Source organism: Tachysurus fulvidraco, chromosome 4 (assembly GCF_022655615.1).
Source record: "Tachysurus fulvidraco isolate hzauxx_2018 chromosome 4, HZAU_PFXX_2.0, whole genome shotgun sequence".
Lineage (NCBI taxonomy): Eukaryota > Metazoa > Chordata > Actinopteri > Siluriformes > Bagridae > Tachysurus > Tachysurus fulvidraco.
Window position 1 is genome coordinate 25,034,473 of NC_062521.1, and position 25,311 is coordinate 25,059,783.

The 25,311-nt window shown below is 39.6% G+C and overlaps 2 protein-coding genes across 4 annotated transcripts in view; both read left to right on the forward strand.

Annotated features, from left to right (window-relative positions):
* Window positions 1-710: 710 nt before the first annotated feature.
* Window positions 711-13,069, forward strand: znf330 (zinc finger protein 330). Its single transcript, XM_027146058.2, has 10 exons — window positions 711-867; window positions 6,008-6,160; window positions 6,260-6,279; window positions 6,395-6,465; window positions 7,701-7,777; window positions 8,887-9,013; window positions 9,114-9,218; window positions 9,303-9,349; window positions 11,084-11,201; window positions 12,712-13,069. The coding sequence occupies exons 2-10, from the start codon at window positions 6,041-6,043 to the stop codon at window positions 12,984-12,986; spliced, it is 960 nt and encodes a 319-aa protein (XP_027001859.2). The 5' UTR covers window positions 711-867; window positions 6,008-6,040; the 3' UTR covers window positions 12,987-13,069.
* A 9,426-nt stretch (window positions 13,070-22,495) lies between these two features.
* The window catches only part of il15 (interleukin 15), a 54,592-nt gene continuing 51,776 nt past the window's right edge, over window positions 22,496-25,311 (forward strand). For 2 of the 3 annotated variants that reach the window (XM_027145925.2, XM_027145926.2), the window contains exon 1: window positions 22,496-22,871. In XM_027145925.2, the coding sequence (XP_027001726.1) occupies window positions 22,773-22,871 (99 nt within the window). In that variant the 5' untranslated portion in view covers window positions 22,496-22,772. The remainder of the gene's footprint in view (window positions 22,872-25,311) is intronic. The other variant, XM_027145924.2, reaches the window with a different exon arrangement.

The window sequence follows — 25,311 nt, forward strand, 5'->3', positions numbered from 1 at the left end:
TAAATACAAATTTTAGTTTTTTTTTTGGTGCTTTAATTATTTTAAAAGTTGATGTATTAATTTACTACTAATAAAAAAATTGTTTATTTTTTATCATGAAGCAAAATAACATTTGAATTAACAAAATATTAAGATTCACATACAGACAATAACACAAATCTGCTTAAAGACCTTCAATCACATAGATAGATAGATAGATAGATAGATAGATAGATAGATAGATAGATAGATAGATAGATAGATAGACGTCTGCTATGTTGGACAAGTTGGATAAAGGTGTGAAAATCATTACGGTTAGTTTTCTCAAGAGAAATAGTTTTAATGGCTTGTTTTTCTGGACCTTTCCAGTATGGCGACGGCCTGGTGACGTTTTGCATAAGGGTTTTGGGGAAACCATGGCAACCTGCTCAGTAACGAAGCTCGCGTGCCCGCGTCTGGCTTAGAGCGCTAGTGCAGCTCCGTTTAAATGCTCCAGAAATTATATATATATATTTTTTTTTTATTTAAAATCAATAGAAAAAATCTCGGCTTTATAAAACTGGAATAAAGTTTCATTTGCATAAAGTGGTCTTATTTGCTGCTGCTCGATAGATAGAGTATTTCTTTAACCCAGAAAAAAAATCAGTTAATATATTCCTACAAGTAGGATTTCTAGATATTATTTAAACAATTCTGTTTGGTCTGATTGTTTTGTTTTTTTTTATCATAAATTAATGTTTGACTTGAGACAAAATTGTGCTACTCGTTTTTGTCGGAACTCTTATTAGTAGCGTTAGTTTTCTGTACGGAGCGATATTAAAGCAGGATCAGTAGATCAGCTGCTAGCGTAACTTCTGGTCTAGTCTTAGCCGGCCGTGTGGAGAAGCAGTTAAGTCTATTTGTTTGTTACAGTTTATGGTTTTAACTTTTTATTATCAGTTCTGTTTTTAATGTGTAGTGAATGTGAGTACGAGACTGTGTTAGTGCTAAAAGGCGGATGTAACGGTAGCACAGTTCATGGGTCCACGCGCAGGAAACATAGTTAACTGTAACGTTAAAAACTAAAGCTTTATGTAAACAAGGAACTAACTATTAATCAGTTTTTAATGGTTTTTAATTGATCAGTTTTTATAAACGTGTGTGTAAAGTTGTCGAATATAACTCAGTGTATAACGCAGACTATCCAGTGTAACTACTCGGATTATAAACTGTTTGGCACTACGTCATATCCGGTAAAAACCTTGATGCTAGACTAGAATAGAGATACACACACGTGCATAGAGAGAGATACACATACACACACGTGCATAGAGAGAGATACACATACACACACGTGCATAGAGAGAGATACACATACACACACGTGCATAGAGAGAGATACACATACACACACGTGCATAGAGAGAGATACACATACACACACGTGCATAGAGAGAGATACACATACACACACGTGCATAGAGAGAGATACACATACACACACGTGCATAGAGAGAGATACACATATACACACACGTGCATAGAGAGAGATACACATACACACACGTGCATAGAGAGAGATACACATACACACACGTGCATAGAGATACACACACATACACACACGTGCATAGAGAGAGATACACATACACACACGTGCATAGAGAGAGATACACATACACACACGTGCATAGAGAGAGATACACATACACACACGTGCATAGAGAGAGATACACACACGTGCATAGAGAGAGATACACACACGTGCATAGAGAGAGATACACACACGTGCATAGAGAGAGATACACACACGTGCATAGAGAGAGATACACACACGTGCATAGAGAGAGATACACACACGTGCATAGAGAGAGATACACACACGTGCATAGAGAGAGATACACACGCGTGCATAGAGAGAGAGATACACACGCGTGCATAGAGAGAGAGATACACACGCGTGCATAGAGAGAGATACACACGCGTGCATAGAGAGAGATACACACGCGTGCATAGAGAGAGATACACACGCGTGCATAGAGAGAGATACACACGCGTGCATAGAGAGAGATACACACGCGTGCATAGAGAGAGATACACACGCGTGCATAGAGAGAGATACACACGCGTGCATAGAGAGAGATACACACGCGCGTGCATAGAGAGAGATACACACGCGCGTGCATAGAGAGAGATACACACGCGCGTGCATAGAGAGAGATACACACACGCGCGTGCATAGAGAGAGATACACACACGCGCGTGCATAGAGAGAGATACACACACGCGCGTGCATAGAGAGAGATACACACACGCGCGTGCATAGAGAGAGATACACACACGCGCGTGCATAGAGAGAGATACACACACGCGCGTGCATAGAGAGAGATACACACACGCGCGTGCATAGAGAGAGATACACACACGCGCGTGCATAGAGAGAGATACACACACGCGCGTGCATAGAGAGAGATACACACACGCGCGTGCATAGAGAGAGATACACACACGCGCGTGCATAGAGAGAGATACACACACGCGCGTGCATAGAGAGAGATACACACACGCGCGTGCATAGAGAGAGATACACACACGCGCGTGCATAGAGAGAGATACACACACGCGCGTGCATAGAGAGAGATACACACACGCGCGTGCATAGAGAGAGATACACACACGCGCGTGCATAGAGAGAGATACACACACGCGCGTGCATAGAGAGAGATACACACACGCGCGTGCATAGAGAGAGATACACACACGCGCGTGCATAGAGAGAGATACACACACGCGCGTGCATAGAGAGAGATACACACACGCGCGTGCATAGAGAGAGATACACACACGCGCGTGCATAGAGAGAGATACACACACGCGCGTGCATAGAGAGAGATACACACACGCGCGTGCATAGAGAGAGATACACACACGCGCGTGCATAGAGAGAGATACACACACGCGCGTGCATAGAGAGAGATACACACACGCGCGTGCATAGAGAGAGATACACACACGCGCGTGCATAGAGAGAGATACACACACGCGCGTGCATAGAGAGAGATACACACACGCGCGTGCATAGAGAGAGATACACACACGTGTGAGTGAGTGAGTGACATACGGCTAAGTACGGTTACACGTACTCGGAATTCGTTCTTTGCATTTAAAGCATCCAAAGTGCGCACACACACAGCCGTGGACACACACACAGCCGTGGACACACACACACACAGTTGGGAGCAGTTGGAGGCTCGGTGCCTTGCTTAACACCTCAGTCGTGGTATTGCCGGCCTGAGACTCGAACCCACAACCTTAGGGTTATGAGTCAAACTCCCTAACCATTAGGCCACGACTTCCCCACTACACACACACACATGTGCATAGAAATCTACACACACATGTGCATAGAAATCTACACAGACATGTGCATAGAAATCTACACACACACACACACATGTGCATAGAAATCTACACACACATGTGCATAGAAATCTACTCACACACACACACATGTGCATAGAAATCTACACACACATGTGCATAGAAATCTACACACACACACACACATGTGCATAGAAATCTACACACACACACACACATGTGCATAGAAATCTACTCACACACACACACATGTGCATAGAAATCTACACACACACACATGTGCATAGAAATCTACTCACACACACACACGTGCATAGAAATCTACACACACACACACATGTGCATAGAAATCTACTCACACACACACACGTGCATAGAAATCTACACACACACACACACGTGCATAGAAATCTACACACACACACACACGTGCATAGAAATCTACACACACACACACACATGTGCATAGAAATCTACACACACACACACACACATGTGCATAGAAATCTACACACACGCACACACACGTGCATAGAAATCTACGCACACACACACACGTGCATAGAAATCTACGCACACACACACACACGTGCATAGAAATCTACGCACACACACACACACGTGCATAGAAATCTACACACACGCACACACACACACACGTGCATAGAAATCTACACACACGCACACACACACACACGTGCATAGAAATCTACACACACGCACACACACACACACGTGCATAGAAATCTACACACACGCACACACACACACACACGTGCATAGAAATCTACACACACGCACACACACACACACGTGCATAGAAATCTACACACACACACACATGTGCATAGAAATCTACACACACACACATGTGCATAGAAATCTACACACACACACACATGTGCATAGAAATCTACACACACACACACATGCATAGAAATCTACACACACACACACGTGCATAGAAATCTACACACACACACGTGCATAGAAATCTACACACACACACACGTGCATAGAAATCTACACACACGCACACACACACACATGTGCATAGAAATCTACACACACACACACATGTGCATAGAAATCTACACACACACACACATGTGCATAGAAATCTACACACACACACACATGCATAGAAATCTACACACACACACACGTGCATAGAAATCTACACACACACACACATGTGCATAGAAAACTACACACACACATACACACTAGTGCATAGAAATCTACGCACACGCACACACACACATGTGCATAGAAATCTGCACACACACAATGTGCATAGAAATCTGCACACACACAATGTGCATAGAAATCTGCACACACACAATGTGCATAGAAATCTGCACACACACACATGTGCATAGAAATCTACACACACACACATGTTCATAGAAATCTACACACACACACACATACACACTAGTGCATAGAAATCTATAGAAATCTACACACGTGTGCATAGAAATCTACACACACACACACACACGTGCATAGAAATCTACACACACACACACACACACACGTGCATAGAAATCTATAGAAATCTACACACGTGTGCATAGAAATCTACACACACACACACACACACACGTGCATAGAAATCTACACACACACACACACACACACACATGTGCATAGAAATCTACACACACGCATAGAGATATATACATGCACAGAAATGCTGAGCTTTAGTTCTGTATTAAAGTCAGTTCTCTTCTCCCAGCTCCACTGATCATTTTACTAGTACAACAAGAATAAAAAGTACTCTACGTCTTTTCTATAGCTAAAGAACAAAGGGATTCAGGACATCATCTATTTGAAACTTTTATTAATGCACTTAAATCATCAACATCCATAAAAACAATCCTCACCTTGTTATAAAGATGGAGGAGATTTCCTGCTTCTTTGGGCTGCAGTGTTGTTGACAAAAGGAACAGATACATATTCAGTATAATAAAGAAAAATCTCTGCATGATTTATCACCACTTCTTATCTTAATACTAATAATATTCTATTCTTTTGTAATCTTCAGCCAAAACCATTTTAACTCAAAGAATAAAGGAAAAAAATGTGAATTTAACCCTGAATAAAACCCCCTCAAAGTGGATTTAACTATAAAAGTGTAACTAAAATTGAACTTATAAAAAACGTAATATATTTATATTTGTATATTTTAGAAAGAAAACACGATACACAAATATATTTATACAAAATGGTTATTTAGCAAAAATAAAAAAAAAATGGCTCCCAAAAATTACAAATAAAAAATAACAGAAAATAAATCAGAAAACAAAAAGCGATTTCACTACAAAAGTGAAAGAAATCTCTGAATTTAACCCAAAAAATGGCTTTAAAAAGATTTTTTTTTAAAAAGAAAATTTCTGAAATATTTTCAGATGAACAAAGTACATTTACCTGGGTTTATTCAGAATTTTAGAAATTTTCTCTCTCTCTCTCTCTCTCTCTCTCTCTCTCTCACACACACACACTTGTGTGCACACACACACACACACATTGTGACCTCATGTTTGCTTGTAAACGAGTAAAAGCTTGTATAGTTTTCTCAGCTCTCCTCCTGGTCTCTCTCTCTCTCTCTCTCTCTCTCTCTCTCTCTCTCTCTCTCTCTCTCTCTCTCTCTCTCTCTCTGTAGCCGTGCACCAGATCCCCTTCGCTCACATCCACAATGCCGAAGAAGAAGACAGGAGCTCGCAAGAAGGCTGAAAACCGTAAGGAGCGAGAGAAACAGAACCGAGCTAACAGAGAACAGGTCGATGTCGCGAAACATCCGTGCAACTCGTCCATGGTACGTCCGTGACTCACGGGATTGTAATGTTCACATCTCTCACGTAATACTATTCCAGTGCGATCAGTTGTGTGAAATGTTTTCTCTGTCGTTTGTCAGGACTGCGATAAGTGTCTGAGGTGAGCTGCCGGAGAAGCTTTTTTTCTTTCTTTTTTTATTGTAATCACATTTCATATGTCAACGCTGTTGTAACGTGTTGCTTTGTGTTTATCTTGTTTGTCCTCTCCGTGTTAGACGACAGAAGAACAGAGCGTTTTGTTACTTCTGTGCGTCGGTGCAGAAGCTCCCCATGTGCGCTCAGTGCGGTACGTTAGCATTACGCTGTCTTTACCTTCTCTGTTAGGGATGTTACACAGCTGTGTGCACATCTGCTTCTGTTCTGTAACATCCACAATCCACTCATATCAGTCTTAAAGAAATCTGAATATTAGAACAGGTTATATTTTAAATCTAGGTTTATTTATTTATTTTTATTTTTATTATTACGTAAATCATTTATTTATTTGTTTGTTTTTGTTTGTTTATTTTTATTTTAAAAACAATTTTGTGGTTTAATTTATTTTTTTCCAGAATTTTTTGTCTTAGTATTTTTTTTTTTGTGTGTGTGTTAAATACAGGGTCCGAAGATTTTTTTTTTTCCCCCTGTTAAATGGCTGCTGGTGGTGTTTGTAATCAAATTCACCTTTCTGAATTTTTTTTTGTTTGTTTTTAAAAATTTGCCCCCTTTTTTTTTACTTTGTCTGTAGCTAAATACAATTTTACTGAAATATTTTGTGGGTTTTGAAAATAAATTAAAGGTGGGGTGCAGGATGTTTGAGAAACGCTTCAGAAAACTGAGTCGGGCCGAGAAACAAAACAAACGTGTAGCCAATGAGCAGAAAGGGGCGGGTCTTGTCAATATGCGGCGGAGAGAGAGTTCAGTGCGCATGTGTGACATTAGCTTTAAATGCTACCTTTAAATGCTAGTTTTCCCATCATTAACCCTTTGTGCTTCCAGATTTTTTTTTAAATATTCATTTTATTTATGTATGTATTTATTTATTTATTTATTAGAATATTATGTGATGTCCCTTTATTTATTTTGTAAAAATCCCTGAGGTTAAATCTGCTTTTCCTCCAGATTTCTTCTGCTTCAGTCACTTTAAATTTCCCTTTTCTGTGGTTTTTATTCTAACATCCTGTTTCTGGAAAGTTTGTGGTTAATATTTTTTAAGTTTCTGCTGACTACATTATTCTTTATCCTCTTTCTGAGGGCCGTTGTGTCTTAAACATAACCGTTTTCAAACGACAAGGGATGTAAAAGTGAAAGTGGCGATTAACAATGTGCATTGTTACAAAGTGCTGCACAAATAACAGCGACGTGAATAAACAGGATGAGAAATTTCCCCCAGAACTATGTTCCATCTTTTGTTTTGGGGATTAGTCAGAGTTACGAGACTAGACAGAGGATGAGTTCCTGGTAACATGTGAGAAAGCGTACACTTCTCAGCTCTACTGTACATGTCTCATGGGATTCTTATGACCTTTGTTGTATTTAAAGGTAAAACCAAGTGCATGAAGTCCTCAGACTGCGTCGTCAAACACCCCGGTGTCCACAGCACAGGCATGGGCATGGTGGTAAGCAACACAGCACCATTACAGCACCATTATGATTAGAACTTACAACCTTATGATCAGTAGTCCAACACCTTAACCACTCAGCTACCACTAAGCTCACACGCACGCGCGCACGCAAACAAACAGACACAAAAACGAAACACACGAGACTCTCACAAACAAGCCACACACACACACACACACACACACACACAAACACACACAAGCCACACACACACACACCACAAACGACACACACACATCCCCAGGCGTGTGACGTAAACCTGTCTACACAATCCCTTTTTTTGAATATGTGATTTAATTTGAGCTTGATTTTCCAGAGAATACAGAGAAGAAAAATACTTCAGAATGGACAAAAAGAGATGATACACAGTGCACGATATGACGTGCCACAATACACCCATATAGCATCGCTAACAGGCCGACGGATCGATTCAAAACCAGTTTTTAAACATACAAACATATTCTAGGTTAATTAGAAGTCCGAGTAAGAACACTGGGTAAAGTAAAACAATCACCGGTGTCAGTAAATATTTACATGGAACTCCTGATGAGCTGAAAAGTCTCAGCCACTCTGTTCTTCTGCCCTGTCCTAGGACGGCTATCGAGTGCGGAGAGGGTGAAAACTAGCACGTGTTTCCTGCGAGAAGCTGAAACAAACTGTGCAAACGGGCGATCTGTCCTCCTCCAAATACATTCTGCAGAGATGTCCATGGTGCTATGATTGATAGACAGACAGAGAGAGAGAGAGAAAGAGAGACACACGCAGAGAGAGAGACACACACAGAGAGAGAGAGAGACACAGAGAGAGAGAGAGAGCTATCCATCGCACCCAGAGAGCACAGGCCAGTGTTGATTTTTTTAGACTCCTGGAAGCTTTTCCCTTGATCCACTAGGAAGCTATAACACACTGTTTAGTGGGTTTGAGACGCAGCCATTAAACGAGTAACTCTGGATCCGTTTAAACATACAGTACACTTATTATACAGGATGTCTGTATACTCCAACACACGTCGTCCTGTCCTTAACACCGTTAAGCGTTTATGTCTAATATGTTTTTGTGTGAAAGATTATGATGCCGGTGCTGTCATCCATTTTGTGGCCACTAGGGGGCGATATGTGACTTCTGCGAGGCCTGGGTGTGCCACGGAAAGAAGTGTCTGAGCACGCACGCCTGTTCCTGTCCACTGACCGATGCAGACTGTATCGAATGTGACCGCAGCGTGTGGGAGCACGGTATGAATCTCAACACTGAATCTCAATCACCATAGAAGCAAAAAGAAAAAAGAAAAGTTCAAAAACAAAACAAGAAATAACAAAACCTTATGCGTTACAGGAGGTCGCATCTTCCGCTGCTCTTTCTGTAACAACTGCCTGTGCGAGGACGATCAGTTTGAGCATCAGGCCAGCTGCCAGGTCCTGGAAGCTGAGACTTTTAAATGTGAGACTGTAAACATGGCTTTCTCAGTTCACACGCATGAGTTTTTGCTTTTTTTTAAACACTTCCATGATTTTATTATTTTAGGCGTTTCCTGTAACCGACTCGGCCAGCACTCATGCCTCCGATGTAAGGTGAGGCGACCAATCTGTCCTTTCTTCTGCAATGTTTGTGCAATTTAAACCGCAAATCAAAACTCTTTCTATAAATATTGACAAACAGCTCTTGCTATTTAATTTGGTTCAGGGTTCTGCTTACATATTTCTGACCCAAGCTCAGCCGAAGCCACACGGTTGTTCTTGGCTCCTCGTTATTAACCATGGCTCCTCGTTATTGGACCATGTTTCTTGTCACAGTCACGCCTTATGTAACCTGTTATTTAAACTACTACTTTATAGGTAACATTAATATTCATGACGCATTTAAAGACAGTTCGTTAGTCACGCCGTGCCAACTTCTCGGTTCTTCGTGAAGTGACACAAACTCAACATACGGAGAGAAAAAGAAATCGTGAATCAGTTTTGAAATCACAACCACGTGCGCCGAAGCTTCGTACACAACAAAGTATGAAAGCGAACGTCGGTTTCCGTGACGACACGACCTCATATAACTCTACCCTATCGAGTCCTGATATATTTATTTATTTATTTATTTATTATTTATTATTGAGGTGGTCTCATTAATGCAGGGACGATGAGTGTGTTCGTCAAATGGGCTTTGACGTCATGGGAATAAAATAAGCCCCGCCTCCTGCACCCGTATCTCTAGAATACTAAAGGCTAAAACGTTCAAACTCGACACGTTTCGCAGTTCGACACGTTCCCTATGTTATGTCGGTTTCAGTTACTGCCGAATGTACAAGATACAAAGTATGTTAGAAGGAACTTTACTCCACACTCAATTAAAGATAAGATAAAGATAAACATGTGAAGCTTTGCAGAAATTGTCGTGTGAAGGCAAAGGCATGGAACAGCTGGAACAGAAACAAGATTTAAAAATTCCCCGTCAAAATTTTTCCAACCATCCACAATGACACAAGAAGGACACGAATGAGACCTCTCATCCACGAGGGACCTCTCATTCCGTGACCTCTCTTCTGTGTCATTGAGGAGTGTGTATGTTAGAACAATGTGCACGGTCCTGGGTTCTGAGAGTGTGGGAATGAAATACGCCTCCCTTCCTGTATCTCCTACAACCAGGAAACCCCCCCCCACCACCACCAGCTTTTTTTTTTGGTCAAATATTTAGATCCAGATTTCTAGCATTTAGCACATACCCTTATCCCGAGGGACTTTTATATTGAATGAGCAATCGAGGGTTAAGGGCTTTGCTCAAGGGCTATACAGTGTCAGCTTGGTGGACCTGGGGTTTAAATCACAACCTTCCGATCAGTCGTCCAACACCTTAACCACTAAGCTAACACATCCCTATATGTCAGGTTAGTGTAGTTGCCTCCTGGCGGGCCATCGGCAGGATCCTGTGCTCTCATAGACGTGACCCGGGTTCGGTTCATGGGCAGTTAACAACCCCAGCCACTGAAGTTTTAACTCTCAGTGCCGGTCCCACCCAAGCCAGGATAAAATGTGTGAGGAGGGGCATTTAAACTAACACGATGACCGAAATATCCACCGTGACGACCATGAACACTGAGCAGCCCAAACATCACCATGTCAGTCGGTTTAGTTTCTATGTTCCTCTTTCAAAAGCATCTCAGTTCCGTAGGCAAAACACTGACAGCATCTCATTGCGGTTTCAATCAGCCTGTAAGTGCTATTTTGGCTTGTGGTTTGTGTGCAGTTAATGATATTGTGATGTATTAAATATTAAAAAGGATTCCAGTAATGTATCGTGGTTTGGTTTCCTAACAGGCCTGCTTCTGTGACGAGCACGCTCGGAGCAAAGTGTTCAAACAGGAGAAAGGCAAGGCGCCTCCGTGTCCTAAGTGCGGTCACCAAACCCAGGAGACTAAAGATCTCAGCATGTCCAGTGAGTGTGAAAAATACCCTCCAACATTCACACACACACACACTCCAGGATACAAACACACACCATCACATAGCAAAGAGACTCGGCTAGTTAACGACTTGCGAGACGACGAGCGTGACACAAGATTGTCAAGGACAGAAGTGCAGCTTTTTAGCTAACATGAAGTAAGGACTAAATCCCAATGCATGAGTAGCCAAAGGGAGTCATGTGCCATTTTGGGTAATGCAGGAATCTGACATGGCAATGACGGGAATTTTAAATTCCTCTGCATTTCATATACTTTAGGGTGGATTCATAGCTCATTTAAAAAAAAAATAATAATAATAATCTAGTCCTGTATTCATGAACATTCTATGGGGGTTTTTACACCCGGACACCTCATGCGCTTTCTGTGATCAGATAGCTATCCGATGGTAAAAAGACCAAGTCTAAATTCCCCCTGAAGGGTTTTCGGGATGGATATAAATCTGATGGTTCAAACCCCTTCAGGAGGTGGTCTGGGACGCATTTCAGATGAAACTGGACAGGTGTAAATGCATGTGGTTGTTCAAGACACGTACGTCAGCGCTATACTCCTCCCAAACGGAAGTACGTTTTAACAAATCAGATAGCTATCGGATCAGAGACAACACATGAAGTGACCGGGTGTAAAAAGGCCATTAGTGTAACGAGTTTCTCCGAGTGATGAAATTCTAAGAAGATTATTAAGTTATTCATTCATAAGCATCGTAACCCTTAAATCAGCTCTCGATTTAATCATTAATAACAAGTAGTGAGGAGGAATTTTAAGAGGCTTAATGGTTTTTTTTTTACCAGAAAGGCTGAAATATTTAATAAGTTAATAAGGTGATAGAGATTAGATAGTGTAGAGATAATTTTTCTGACCAATCATATTAGAGCTAACGTCTCCGAACAGCACAGAAATGATGTGTGTGTATGAGTATATATTTCTAGAGATTTAGTAATACACTAACAGAAACTGAAACAAAGCTGAAATGTCACAGTGGTGAAAAGGATATGATTGTCTCTGACATTTCTGCTCCGTGTCGGAGATGTTTACGTTAGATTTATTACATTTATAACGTACTGATGTTCGAGCACCTCTAATATGATCGGTCACAAGCGATATAGTCTCGAATATCTTAACATAGACAAAGTGAAGGTTTATAATAGACCAGATTTCAGTTTTTTTTTTCTTGGACAACCAATAACAGTCTTCAAAAGAGTGTGTCATACCTAGTAACAGGGTTAAGCCCCGCCTCCTCTCTCAGATAAAAGTTGTTGTATTGTCCTTGCTCTGAGTTGCTCTGATAAAATTCTTGGCTAGAATTTCTGAAACTAAATTAGGAGATCGTTATTAGTAGCTTCGTGAATACGGGACCTGGTGTCTAGTGGTCAGTGTGAGCATCTGTAAAGTCAACAGCGTTCACTGCAAGACTTCCTGTCCATCTTGAATCCAGAAGTAGCGATGTTGTTGAAACCGGTTCTCTTTATTTGCTCCCGTATTCAGCTCGCAATCATAAGTTTGGCCGGCAGAGCGGCGCAGACGACGACGGCTACTACTACGGAGCGTCAGGATACGATTCCTACTGGAAAAGCGTCGCCTCCGGAGGAGCCGCTGACCAGGAAGACGACGACGACGAGGACGATTACGAGGAAGAGGATGATGATGAGGACGAGGAGGAGGAGGAGGAGGGAGATGAAGATGACGAAGATGAAGCTGAAGCAGTGGATAAACTTAACAACCTGAGTCTCGGTGTGAGCTCAGTTAGCGAAGGCAAATGAGATTAAATCAGAGACAACGGAGTCACGGCTGTGCAGACGTTTATGATATAGTCATGTTATTAAAGGTCATCTTTAAAATTTGAGTGGTCCTAATGAGTAATGTTTTATTGCTCTCCAACTGCACCTCATTTTGATATTTAAAGCTGCTTTAACCGTCTACAAGACGAGGACAGAATTTCGTCCAGTTATATAAAACTTGCTGTCGAGTTTTGTTGATGCTGCTTTTAAAAGTACCTGATAAAATCCATTCTTGTTATCTGAGTGAATATTATTAAGCTTATAATTAAGATCAGCATGGCTGGGATACTTTTGTACAATTGTGAGTGCAATAGCAAAAGTAATATTCAGTAACTAATACAATACAATTCATTCTTTCATTCATTCATTTTCTACCGCTTATCCGAACTACCTCGGGTCACGGGGAGCCTGTGCCTATCTCAGGCATCATGGGGCATCGAGGCAGGATACACCCTGGATGGAGTGCCAACCCATCGCAGGGCACACACACACACTACAGACAATTTTACAGAGATGCCAATCAACCTACCATGCATGTCTTTGGACCGAGGAAACCGGAGGAAACCCCTGAGGCACGGGGAGAACATGCAAACTCCACACACAAGGCGGAGGCGGGAATCGAACCCCTAACCCTGGAGGTGTGAGGCGAACGTGCTAACCACTAAGCCACCGTGCACCCCATACAATTCATATATAGCCAAATAATTTCTCTTTTTGGTCCATTAATCTATAAATCCCTGGTGAAAATGTCTTCCTGTCATCCTTTTCATCTACATCTGATCAGCTTTGGTGGTTTAAGTCAGAAGTGAGATTCATGAAAATGGTAGTTTGTTCCATCTGCTTGATGTCATGAAGAAGAAGTGGAATTTTATTATGTTATATTATTCCTTATCTATTCGCTCATCCAATCAAATTAGTGGACCAGAACTAGCAGACGATTAATAAGAATTATTTAAAAAAATAATCATAATTAAAAATAAACACAAATAAAATAAAAAAAACAATAAATTAAAAATAATCATTAATTGACAATATTCCTCACTGCATTGTTATTTTTTTCCAGTAAACTGACAGACTGGGAGAAGCTAGTGGCTAAAGTGGTTAAAGCTCAGGTTGTGGCTCAGAGTTCAAGCCTCAGTGCTGCCACTGTTGGGCCCTTGAGCGAGGCCCTTAACTCTCTCTGCTCCAGTGGTGCTGTATCATGGCTGACCCTGTGCTCTGACCCCCAACCTCTAAAGTTGGGATATGTGAAGAAAGAACTTCACTGTGGTGTAATGTATATGTGACAAAATAAAGATGGCTTCTACTCATGGGACATTTTAGATCGGTATAAAAAATTCCAGTATTAAAAAAGTTTCAGTGTGATGTGTTTGTTTGCCCTTCTGTTGGTTAACTTTACAGAAATTTTTAGTGGTTGAAGATAACATCCTTAAATTTTAGATGAATTTATTTTCTTTTAACAAGCTTTTAGGACATCTCAGAGAGCAGGATTGGGTTTGATATCACCATTTACTTTGAAGATAGGAACATTTTTTAGGAAAATATTGTCCCTAGTAGGGTAGATAAAAACCATCCATCCATCCACTGTGTGTGAGAGCAGTAGATAAAGAGCATCTGTAAAGTCGTGTTCCTTCTCAATCCTAAAGGCAACAACATTCACTGCAAGATTTCCTGTCCATCTTGAATCCAGAAGTAGCGATGTTGTTGAAACCGGTTCTCTTTATTTGCTCCCGTTTTCAGCTCGCAATCATAAGTTTGGCTGGCAGAGTGGCGCAGACGACGACGGCTACTACTACGGAGCGTCAGGATACGATATAACGTTTTTGGCCAAATTTGGTTCTTTTTTGCTTTGAATATTAAACCCATTTAGTTTAAAATCTACAGGACATAGAAGGGCGTCTATTACTAAACTGTGATTTCTCTGTAGCTCAGCAGGAAACAGGAAAGCAAAAGATCCTTCCCCTGAGGGTTATCCCTATGTCTGAGAACATATTTTCAGCTGTATCTCCGCTGACACTGGGGAAGACTCCAATAAATGCTAAAAAACAAACATGTAAACGGCAAGAAACAGGAAACATGGACATACTCTCTCACTCACTCACTCACTCACTCACTCACTCATTTTCTACCGCTTGTCCAAACTACCTCAGGTCACAGGGAGCCTGTGCCTATATCAGGCGTCATCGGGCATCAAGGCAGGATACACCCTGGACGGAGTGCCAACCCATCACAGGGCACACACACTCTCATTCACACACACACACACACACACTACAGACAATTTTTCCAGAGATGCCAATCAACCTACCATGCATGTCTTTGGACCGGGGGAGGAAACCGGAGTACCCAGAGGAAACCCCCGAGGCACGGGGAGAACATGCAAACTCCACACACACAACGTGGAGGCAGGAATCAAACCCCGACCCTGGAGGTGTGAGGCGAACGTGCTAACCACTAAGCCACCGTGGGGGACATACTGTATTTGAGTATTTTAATCTCTGGGAAATTGTTTCCTCCAGTGAAACTGTGGAAGACTCTTATAAATGCTAAATAATCATCCGCTTCACAGAAAACTACATCGTATCAGTGATTACAGACATCTTCACCTTCCAACCAATCAGATTAGAGAATCCAACAGTGCTGCATTATAACCTACTCCTTTTATTCTTTAATCCTTATCGTTTACAGTCACTTTTTATTTTCCAGATCCCTTTTTTATTGATAGCATTCCGTCGATTGATCCGTTCCCTGTATTACTCATCCAACATTTCTCAATCTCCTCATTGCTCAAATGGCTAACAGTTTCTGTAATAAATCATGGTTTTACTTATCAGACAACTCATCAACAGCATGTGGTGTTTAGGGGATTTCATACATGTAATGGCAGGAGAGACATAATAATTAACCAGGTGTTAAGAGGGTGTTTTACCAGGTTTACTCACCTGAACCGATGATTCATTATGACGATCATTGGCGTGCAGCCAGAACGACCTGTAAGGCAAACGGTAAGGACACAAACAAGAATAGGTGAAACACAGCAATCCATGTGTATGCTCTTGTTCTGTATCATAAAGTGTTATAATAAAGTGCAGAATTATATAATAAAACTCATAAAAAAAAGGCATAGGTTTGGAGATTCCAGCTATAGGCATCTATATGCATTAATGCTATATTTGGAAGGAGCTGAAACATGCTGTATGGAAAGACACCCTTCAAACCGGAAACAACTGGGGCAGTTTGCTCATGAGGAGTGGTGCAAAATACCTTCTGAGAGGTGCAGAAGTCTCATTGACAGTTACAGGAATCGTCTGATTGCGGTGATTGCCTCAAAAGGTTGTGCAATAAAATATTAAGTTAGGGGTACCATCATTTTTGTCTTGGCCTGTTCCATGAGTTTTTTTTTATATAATTTTTTTATATAATTTTTATTTAAAAAAATTTTATATAATTTTTTTTTTTTGTTCCATGATTTTTTTTTTTTGTTCCATGATTTTTTTTTATATAATTCCGTTGAAGCATGGTTGAAAAGCAATGTCTGACTTTCATTAGTTAAATTTCATAGAATTTTTATTTATTATTACTTTTGTCAGATTAATGTTTTTTCTGTGACCATTGTGAGTTTTTCTTTCATGGACCGATGGGTACCAACAATTTTGCCCACGTGTGTATATATGCATGCATTACAAGCTATATGCATTAATGTATCCAACGTTAGAGATTTAAGCACTTATGTACGTCACTCTGGATAAGGATGTCTGCCAAATGCTGTAAATGTAAATGTAAATATGCAGGGGATTTAACCTGAATGCAGTGGTCAATATTGAAACCAGACTTTCAGCAGTGAAGGATGCAACATTGGCCCTTCTTATTAGGGTTATGGGGTCCATTGTTTCTGCTGCATTGTTCTACTGTAGTTTGTTTTGTGTTCGTTAGGTTTATGTAACGTATTATGTAATTAACTGATTAAGGTGTGGTCCTTTCGCAGGTGCCAGAAGACAGGAAGGTGCTTTAGGAAGTTTTGTTTGAAATTTGCATCGTATCCATATATACATTTACATTTACGCCATTTTTCAGACGTCATTATCCAGAGTGACGTACAAAAGAGCATCGAAGTCTCTATCAATGAATACATTAACATTCTTTCACTAGGTTACAGACTTAGGATACCATCAACCTTAAGCTCTGTTCAGGGTTTCAGGGTTTATTTATATATATATGTGTGTGTGTGTGTGTATGTGTGTGTGTGTGTGTGTGTGTGTGTGTATATACAGGGCTGTCAGGTGTCATGCATAGAGATTTACAGTCACTCATTTTGGTATTTTTTCACGCTCTCCTGCCACACATCATATTTCTCACGCAGAAAAACTTTTTGACTATTTATCATATATTTAATAAGCCGCAGCGCCCAAAATATATCGGACCTCACCGCTTAATCAAGCCTGACACTTATCAGCCAATCAAAAAAAAAGAGGCCACACAATAGCCAATCAGAAAATAGCACTATCTGGTTAAGATTTAACGCAACAACCAATGAAAAAAAGGGTATTTCGAACAAAACCTCAAAACGAAACAATCATGACCCTAAAAATGGCTGTGTTTGAGCCGAACTGTTTTAAATAGGAGCAACATTACAACTGATAAAGGAGTCCAAAAAGGCAACAAACACACAATAAACACCACCAGTCATAATCTCTCTCTCTCTCTCTCTCTCTCTCTCTCTCTCTCTCTCTCTCTCTCTCTCTCTCTCTCTCTCTCTCTCTCTCACACACACACACACACACACACACACACACACACACACACACACACACACACACACACACACACAAATTAATAATACTTGGTTAAATTGCAGTCAGTGATCCTTACCAAACACAACATCTCCCCCATTATTGGTTTTTTTTTGTTTTTGTTTTTTTTGAGGTGGGGGGATTTGGAGATGTCAAGCTTGCCTGTCTTCAAAACTTGAGAGCCCTGTATATATATATATATATATATATATATATATATATATATATATATATATATATATATATATATATATATATATATATATAGGGAAAATAAATGCTAGTTAAAGTGTTTCAGGAAGAGTTTGATATTTACAAAACGTTTGAATTTAGTTTACATTTAGATTTACATCATTTGGCAGACGCCCTTATCCGGAGCGATGTACAAAAGTGCTTAAGTCTGTCACTGAATGCATGAGCTCTGCTTCACTAGGCCACAGACTTAAGACACCATGAGTCTAAAACATTGTTCTAAGGTTTTTTGTTTTGTTTTGTTTTGTTTCAAATACACCCATACAATAAACTGAAATGAAGTGCTAGTTGAAGTGTTTCATGAATAAGTAGGTCTTCAATCGTCGTTTGAAGATAGCCAGTGACTCAGCTGTTCAGGCCTCAAGGGAAAGTTCATGCCACCACCTCGGTGCCAGAACAGAAAAGAGTCTTGTTGAATACAGTACCTACATCTTACCCTGAGAGATTGTGGGACCAGTCGAGCGGTGCTGGTAGATCTGAGGGACTGAGCTGCAGTGTGAGTAGTAATAATAGCTTTGAGGTAAGAGAGAAATGGTCAATATTTTGGCTTTGTAGGCAAGCATCAGTGTCTTGAATCTGATGTGTGCAGCTACTGGAAGCCAGTGGAGGGATCGCAGCAGCGGGGTGGTGTGGGAGACCTTAGGAAGGTTGAAAATAAGTTGTGCAGCCGCATTTTGTATCATTTGCAGAAGACGATTTTTGTTCATAAATAAGATAGCCAGTGACTCAGCTGTTCAGACCTCTATGGGGAAGTTCATGCCACCACCTCGGTGCCAGAACAGAAAAGAGTCTTGTTGTATATCTATTGTGGGACCAGTCGAGCAGTGCTGGTAGATCTGAGGGAGCGAGCTGCAGTGTTAGAAGTAATAAGAGCTTTGAGGTAATTTTTGGTCCAATGGTCCAATTTTTGGCTTTTTAGACAGGCATCAGCGTTGTGAATCTGAAGCGTGAGAATTAGAGGGGAAGGACAGTTGTTTGTCCATGTTCTAAATATCTAAAAATTACCAGATGCTGATCAAATTTATTTTGTATGCACTTATAATCGATTAAAAATATTTGACCAACATATACAAGATAGGACAAAAACTACTTTTAACTTGACTCTTGACTTAACAACAATTGGCAATTTCCTCTTTGGAAACTTTCATCTGTGATTATATGGAGGTAGATATTTTGTTTATTCTACTTTTCAAGTCAGAAATGTGGTGTATAAACTGAATGAACAAATCCCTAGTATTTATGGAACAGCTATTAATTCTTAACAAGACATCTTCCCAAACCTTCTGACACACTGACATTCATCTTGTTGGACCAGACTTCTTTAAGTTGGCTGATGTTCACAGATTGCAACAGCACAAACAATACAACATACGATTGCCTGGTTTCAGTTTTAGAACCTGTGATGCATTCTTTTACATCATTTCTAATTTGCAAATAACAATAAAAATAGTTCCAAAAACAATCCCCAACTCAAGAAAAAAGTACAATCTTCCCAAGTCCCATTTTTCTAGTGAGAGCTTGTATTCAACATAGTCAATGATTACATGATTTCGGTAGATTCACTGAGACTTTTGGTCATTTATAAATAATTTTTCTGATTCAAAATCAAGGGGGCACGGTGGCTTAGTGGTTAGCACGTTTGCCTCATACCTCCAGGGTTGGGGGTTCGATTCCCGCCTCCACCTTGTGTGTGTGGAGTTTGCATGTTCTCCCCGTGCCTCGGGGGTTTCCTCCGGGTACTCCGGCTTCCTCCCCGGTCCAAAGACATGCATGGTAGGTTGATTGGCATCTCTGGAAAATTGTCCGTAGTGTGTGTGTGTGAGTGAGTGAATGAGAGTGTGTGTGCCCTGCGATGGGTTGGCATTCCGTTCAGGGTGTATCCTGCCTTGATGCCCGATGACGCCTGAGTGACCCGAGAGTTCAGGTAAGCGGTAGAAAATGAATGAATGAATGAATGATTCAAAATCAAACTTACGCATTACTTCAGTAAATTGATCAATATGTGTTTGATAACTTCCAAACGTTTTGAATATAAAAATAATGAATATATATATATATATATATATATATATATATATATATATATATATATATATATATATTTCAAGGTTAGATATAGCTTAAGGCCAACCAACAAACACTTCATAAACCTCACTCAGAATACAAATTAATCAAACAACAATCAAGAAATCAGTATTCCTACAGAAACCAGACAGAAATGAATCAAACAATATAACAGGCTGCATAGCTGCAAACTACCCTGCTTTGACTGCAAAAACTTGGTTATCATACATGATTCTTTTCATTAAATAAGTCCACGAGTCCTCTTATATCTACATGTAGTTCTTGCAAAACAAAAAAATTTCAAAACAATTTTTGCTTTTTTTTCCAAGGTTGCCACATCATGCCTCAAGAGCATGCATACTTAATCCACTGATCTAGAATGAGAGATTTATTCTTCTTTATTCATTATATCAGCCATTCCTGCAGTCTGAGATGTATGTGTTCAAATGTGACAGTCTTTTTTTTTTTTAACTCATTACAATGCACAAGGTATATTCACAAATGGATAGGACGCTCTTGTATGAACAAATTGCCAGTGAAGACATGCATGTTAAAAATTGTGTTATGACTGAGTGGCTTGTTCTTCAAAGCTCAAATTGAACAACAGACTACATCTTCTGGAATGGCTAGTGACATTTCAGGGGTGAAAACCTACATTCCCGGTCACCCTTTTCCACCCCTTACATCTAACAGTAAGTCTTTTAACCATTGAGTATTAAAATTACATAATGAGCATAAAGTCATACCCATGAACAGCTACATGTACTCAATATGGTATAAAAGTCTTAGGCACCTTCATTGATGAAAAAACAAAAGCAAAAACAAAAAAACAGGTCATGGTTCTCAGACCTGAAAGATTCTTGCACCGTGGGGTTTCTCACTCTCCCTCACAATAGTTTAAAATTCCACAGCATATGATCCGAAAAATGTTTCCATTGTCAACAAATGTGATGATAATGGTGTTGTTTTTTGATAGGGCCCAAATGACCTATTTTATACTTATTTTCCAAACCATTTTCTAACTCAAATACATTCTGTACTTTAAATACCTAGACCTGAGTGATTTCCTATTATGGCCAAGTGTATATGGATTGTCTAGACTGTATTTGCCTGCATTAACATTAACTTTTCCCGTGACTAGCATAAACTTTTCCAGACCCTCTCTCATGGCATCAGTGCCAGGCATAACAGGAAATTCCAAAAGCCATGTTCCAGAAAGCATTTCCAAAATACCTGTTGTTATAGCTCCAAAAAGGGAAACAAATGCAGACATATATATATATATATATGCATTTGTTTCTTGTCTTTTACCAATTTTGTAGTTTATTGCACTGTCTTTTGTATTTCGTCAAGGTTACACACATGCATTTCATGTTAATAGGTCAATTTAGGCCCTTAGTTTTATGTTGTCTTATGTAGCTTTGTGTCTTTATGTAGCACCAGTGTCTTGGATGAACAATGTTACATTTCATTGTGTACCTCCTGTGTACTCATATATAATTGAATTGAGACAAAAAGCCTTTTCTCTTGACTTGACTTGACTTGATCCGGCAGTCTGTAATCGACATAGGGAATCCAACTTAAGTGAAGTGATTAAAGTACTGTATATTTATGTATAAATATTTATGCATAAAATGAAAAAATGCAACCCGGAAAAAAAAAAGCAACCCAACCCTGAAACTGTGGCTTTTCAGAGCTCCAGCCCATATTTACATTTACATTTACAGCATTTGGCAGACGCCTTTATCCAGACAGACGTACAGAAGAGCTTAAGTCTCTATCATTGGAGACACATTAACTCTGGTTCACTAGGTCACATACTTAAGATACCATGAGTCTAAAACATTGTTCCAATTTTTTTTTCAACCATAGACCATATCAGACACAGCATTGATCATTTTGCATTATGTGGTCTGTTGATAGAAGCCACTCAGTTGTCCTAACACGCATAGTTGGAACAAAGCTAGTTGGAACAAAACATTAATTAAAGTATACAGTAATCAGCAATGATAAAACAACAAACAGAGCAGTAAATGATTAGACCATGCACGAAACCCAAGGCTAAGCCAGACATGTTGAATGCTGCCTTGTTTAAACATCCACAAATAAATATAGATTGCTTAGGATAAAAAATATGTATCTCTAAAGTCATTAAGTCGATATACACTAATAATGTTAGAAAATATTTGAACCTATTGATGATATAGGATAATAAAGTGGTGCATTAAAATATGGCCAAATGTTCCATATGAATCTGGAGTTTGCATGAAGACAGGTAAACATGATAATGATAAGTAAAATAATTGTCATGTGTCGAAAAAAAAAAGCCGGCAAACCGGCCCAAATGTTTTCTCCACCCATTGACACTAGTGGCACGTTTCCTCTTGATAGTTCAGCTCAATGGAAAGCCACTTATGTAACTGCTGTGCGAAGTGAAAGCTATGATACGGCTTTGGGGAGGGTTACAGTGCTACGTGTAGTTGTCGTGGAGTGTGCAACACAGGTTGGGTTTTACGCAGCTGTGCTCACACTGGGAATGTGATGCATGTATCCGACAGTGCGCACGTATGGACGGAGTGAGAAGGACGTGGGAGCGGTATGATCTGTCGCTCGGATCAACTCTCGGACTTTGACATGATGAGAAAATGTGAAGAAGAATTGCATGGCCCTGGTAGACATCGCGCCGATGAGCTTCCTTCTCATCCTGCTCCTCATTTTGGTCTCGGGATTTGGGAGTAAACCCAGAAAGCATAAATCAAAGGTAGGTGCAAAGAACAGCTTAACTCACCAGGGTTTCTCCTGTGCGCACACTTGTACACTGCTCCAAAAGGAACAATGTTATTATTATATTATATTATGTTATTATTATAATATATTATATTAAATTATATTATATTATATTATATGCATTAATATAATAATACTTATATATATAAGTAAAGGCATACATTATCACACACACACACACACACACACACACACACACACACACACACACACACACACACACACACACACACACACACACACACACACGTGTATATATATATATATACCATCATACATGACAGTCAACGTTTTAACATCATGCGGAAATGTTTTTTTTTTTTTTTTTTTTTTTTTTAATTTTATACGTTGTCTACCACCAAAATAAATTTGACCCCGAAATCTTCTTGCATGCAATACCAATAATTGTTCTGAGCATTCACATGAGTAAAATGGACGTGGATTTCGCCATGTGAATTTCAACTTTTAAGTATGCAAACCAATTTTCTTCCATTATTATGATGATTTTGTATTGGCGCCAAATGCGTAAAATGCCATAGCGAGCAAATAGACAGAAATAGAGGTGAACAAAAGTGACGCATGTTTTTAATCAGAAACACTTTCAGTTTCGGATCTCGTGTGTTGACGACATGTAGGAGTGGCTTGCAGGAAAAAGTGCAACCAAATAGAATGCTCTGGTTGTGCATGCTAAAGTTGCTTTCGGTATGGCAAGCTGAACTTGGTCACTTGGTTTAAAACAGTTCAGTGTTCAGTTCAGTTCAGAGAACTTGGCAGGCAGATGCATGAGGTCTTATGAGCTACACACTTATTAAGACCTTCAGACTTTCACTGTGTTTCTGTCTTACTCTATACATTATAAATCAGCATTTTAACTACTGCATTACACTGTACAATTAATATGCATGTCATCTGGATAAAGATTGAATACAGATGTAATACACACAATTCAGTTTTGAAAAGCACATTACACACACTTTATATGTTAATGGTGTGCAAACAAGAAGAATTTGCTTTCACGTGCGAACATTCCAACATACTATTTGTACTGTATACTGTATATATGACAAAGAATAGGAAATGACTGTGTAAAATAATGTAAAGGTGTAAATTAGATACAACAGTTGAGAAAGTTAAACACTGGTTAAAAAATAAAATAAAATAAAAATTTAGTCAGCATAACAAATATTTTCAGGAAAATACTAATTAATCCATTATAATGCTAGTACATAACAGAATACTGATCTCCAGCAGCAGAATTTGGATAGACATAAAAGACAAATCAATGTGGCACTGGGCCAAAAATCAATAAATACTCCATTATATTAACAATGTAAATTGTATAAAAACTGTTATGGCTCTTAAGGGGGGGGGGAAGCAACTGAGCGATTTGAGAGTTAAGGGCCTTGATTAGGGGCTTGGTAGCCCTGGGAATCGAAATCACAACCTTTCAATTAGAGTGCTGTTGACATTTACATATTATTATGCACAAACCACAAACTATTCCTATCTATCTATCTATCTATCTATCTATCTATCTATCTATCTATCTATCTATCTATCTATCTATCTATCTATCTATCTATCTATCTATCTATCTATCTATCTATCTATCTATCACTTAAAAGAAGATAGAGTCAGACTGAATAAATACTAAATAATGTATAACTAATGAATAAATAATAAATAATGTATAACTAATGTATAACAGCTTGTCATTATACACTACACTACATTTAGGGAAACCTGATCATCACACCTATATTTAGGCTTTCTTCGATTTGTTTTTCCAAAAAGTTGGACTCACACAATCGTATAGCATTTTGTTTTCATTTCTCTACCATTTAAATATCCTTCCACTGCGACTAACAGGCCTCAAACCTGTTCCAGCATGACAGTGGGCCTGTATACAAAGTGGGTTTGGAGTGAAAGAATTCAAGTTATCGGTATTTAGCCCGGACCTCGAACCCGCTAAACACCCTGGGAATAAATTGACTGACCCTGGGGTCTTCTCACACAACATCAGTCCCTGACCTCACTAATGCTTTTATGGCTGAATGGACAAAGCAACTCACGAAATCTACCAGAAAGCCTTTCCAGAAGAATCGAGCCTGTTATAGCAGCATGGTCTAACTCCATATTAACACCCATGGTTTTGGAATTGGATGTTCAGCACGCGCATGTGGGAGTGATGATCAGGCATCCACAAATATTGACCATGTAGTGCATGAACTATTGTTCCCAATATATGAAATCTGCACAGTCCTTAAAGGGGGGAATTAAAAACGACTGAATAACAGTCAACAACAGTATGGCGTGAAGCAGCTTGGCACAAATCAGAGTGACTGTAACTACCCTAAAACTCCCCAATACATATGAATTTCTATTTATTAGGAAATGGCACATCATAATTTTAG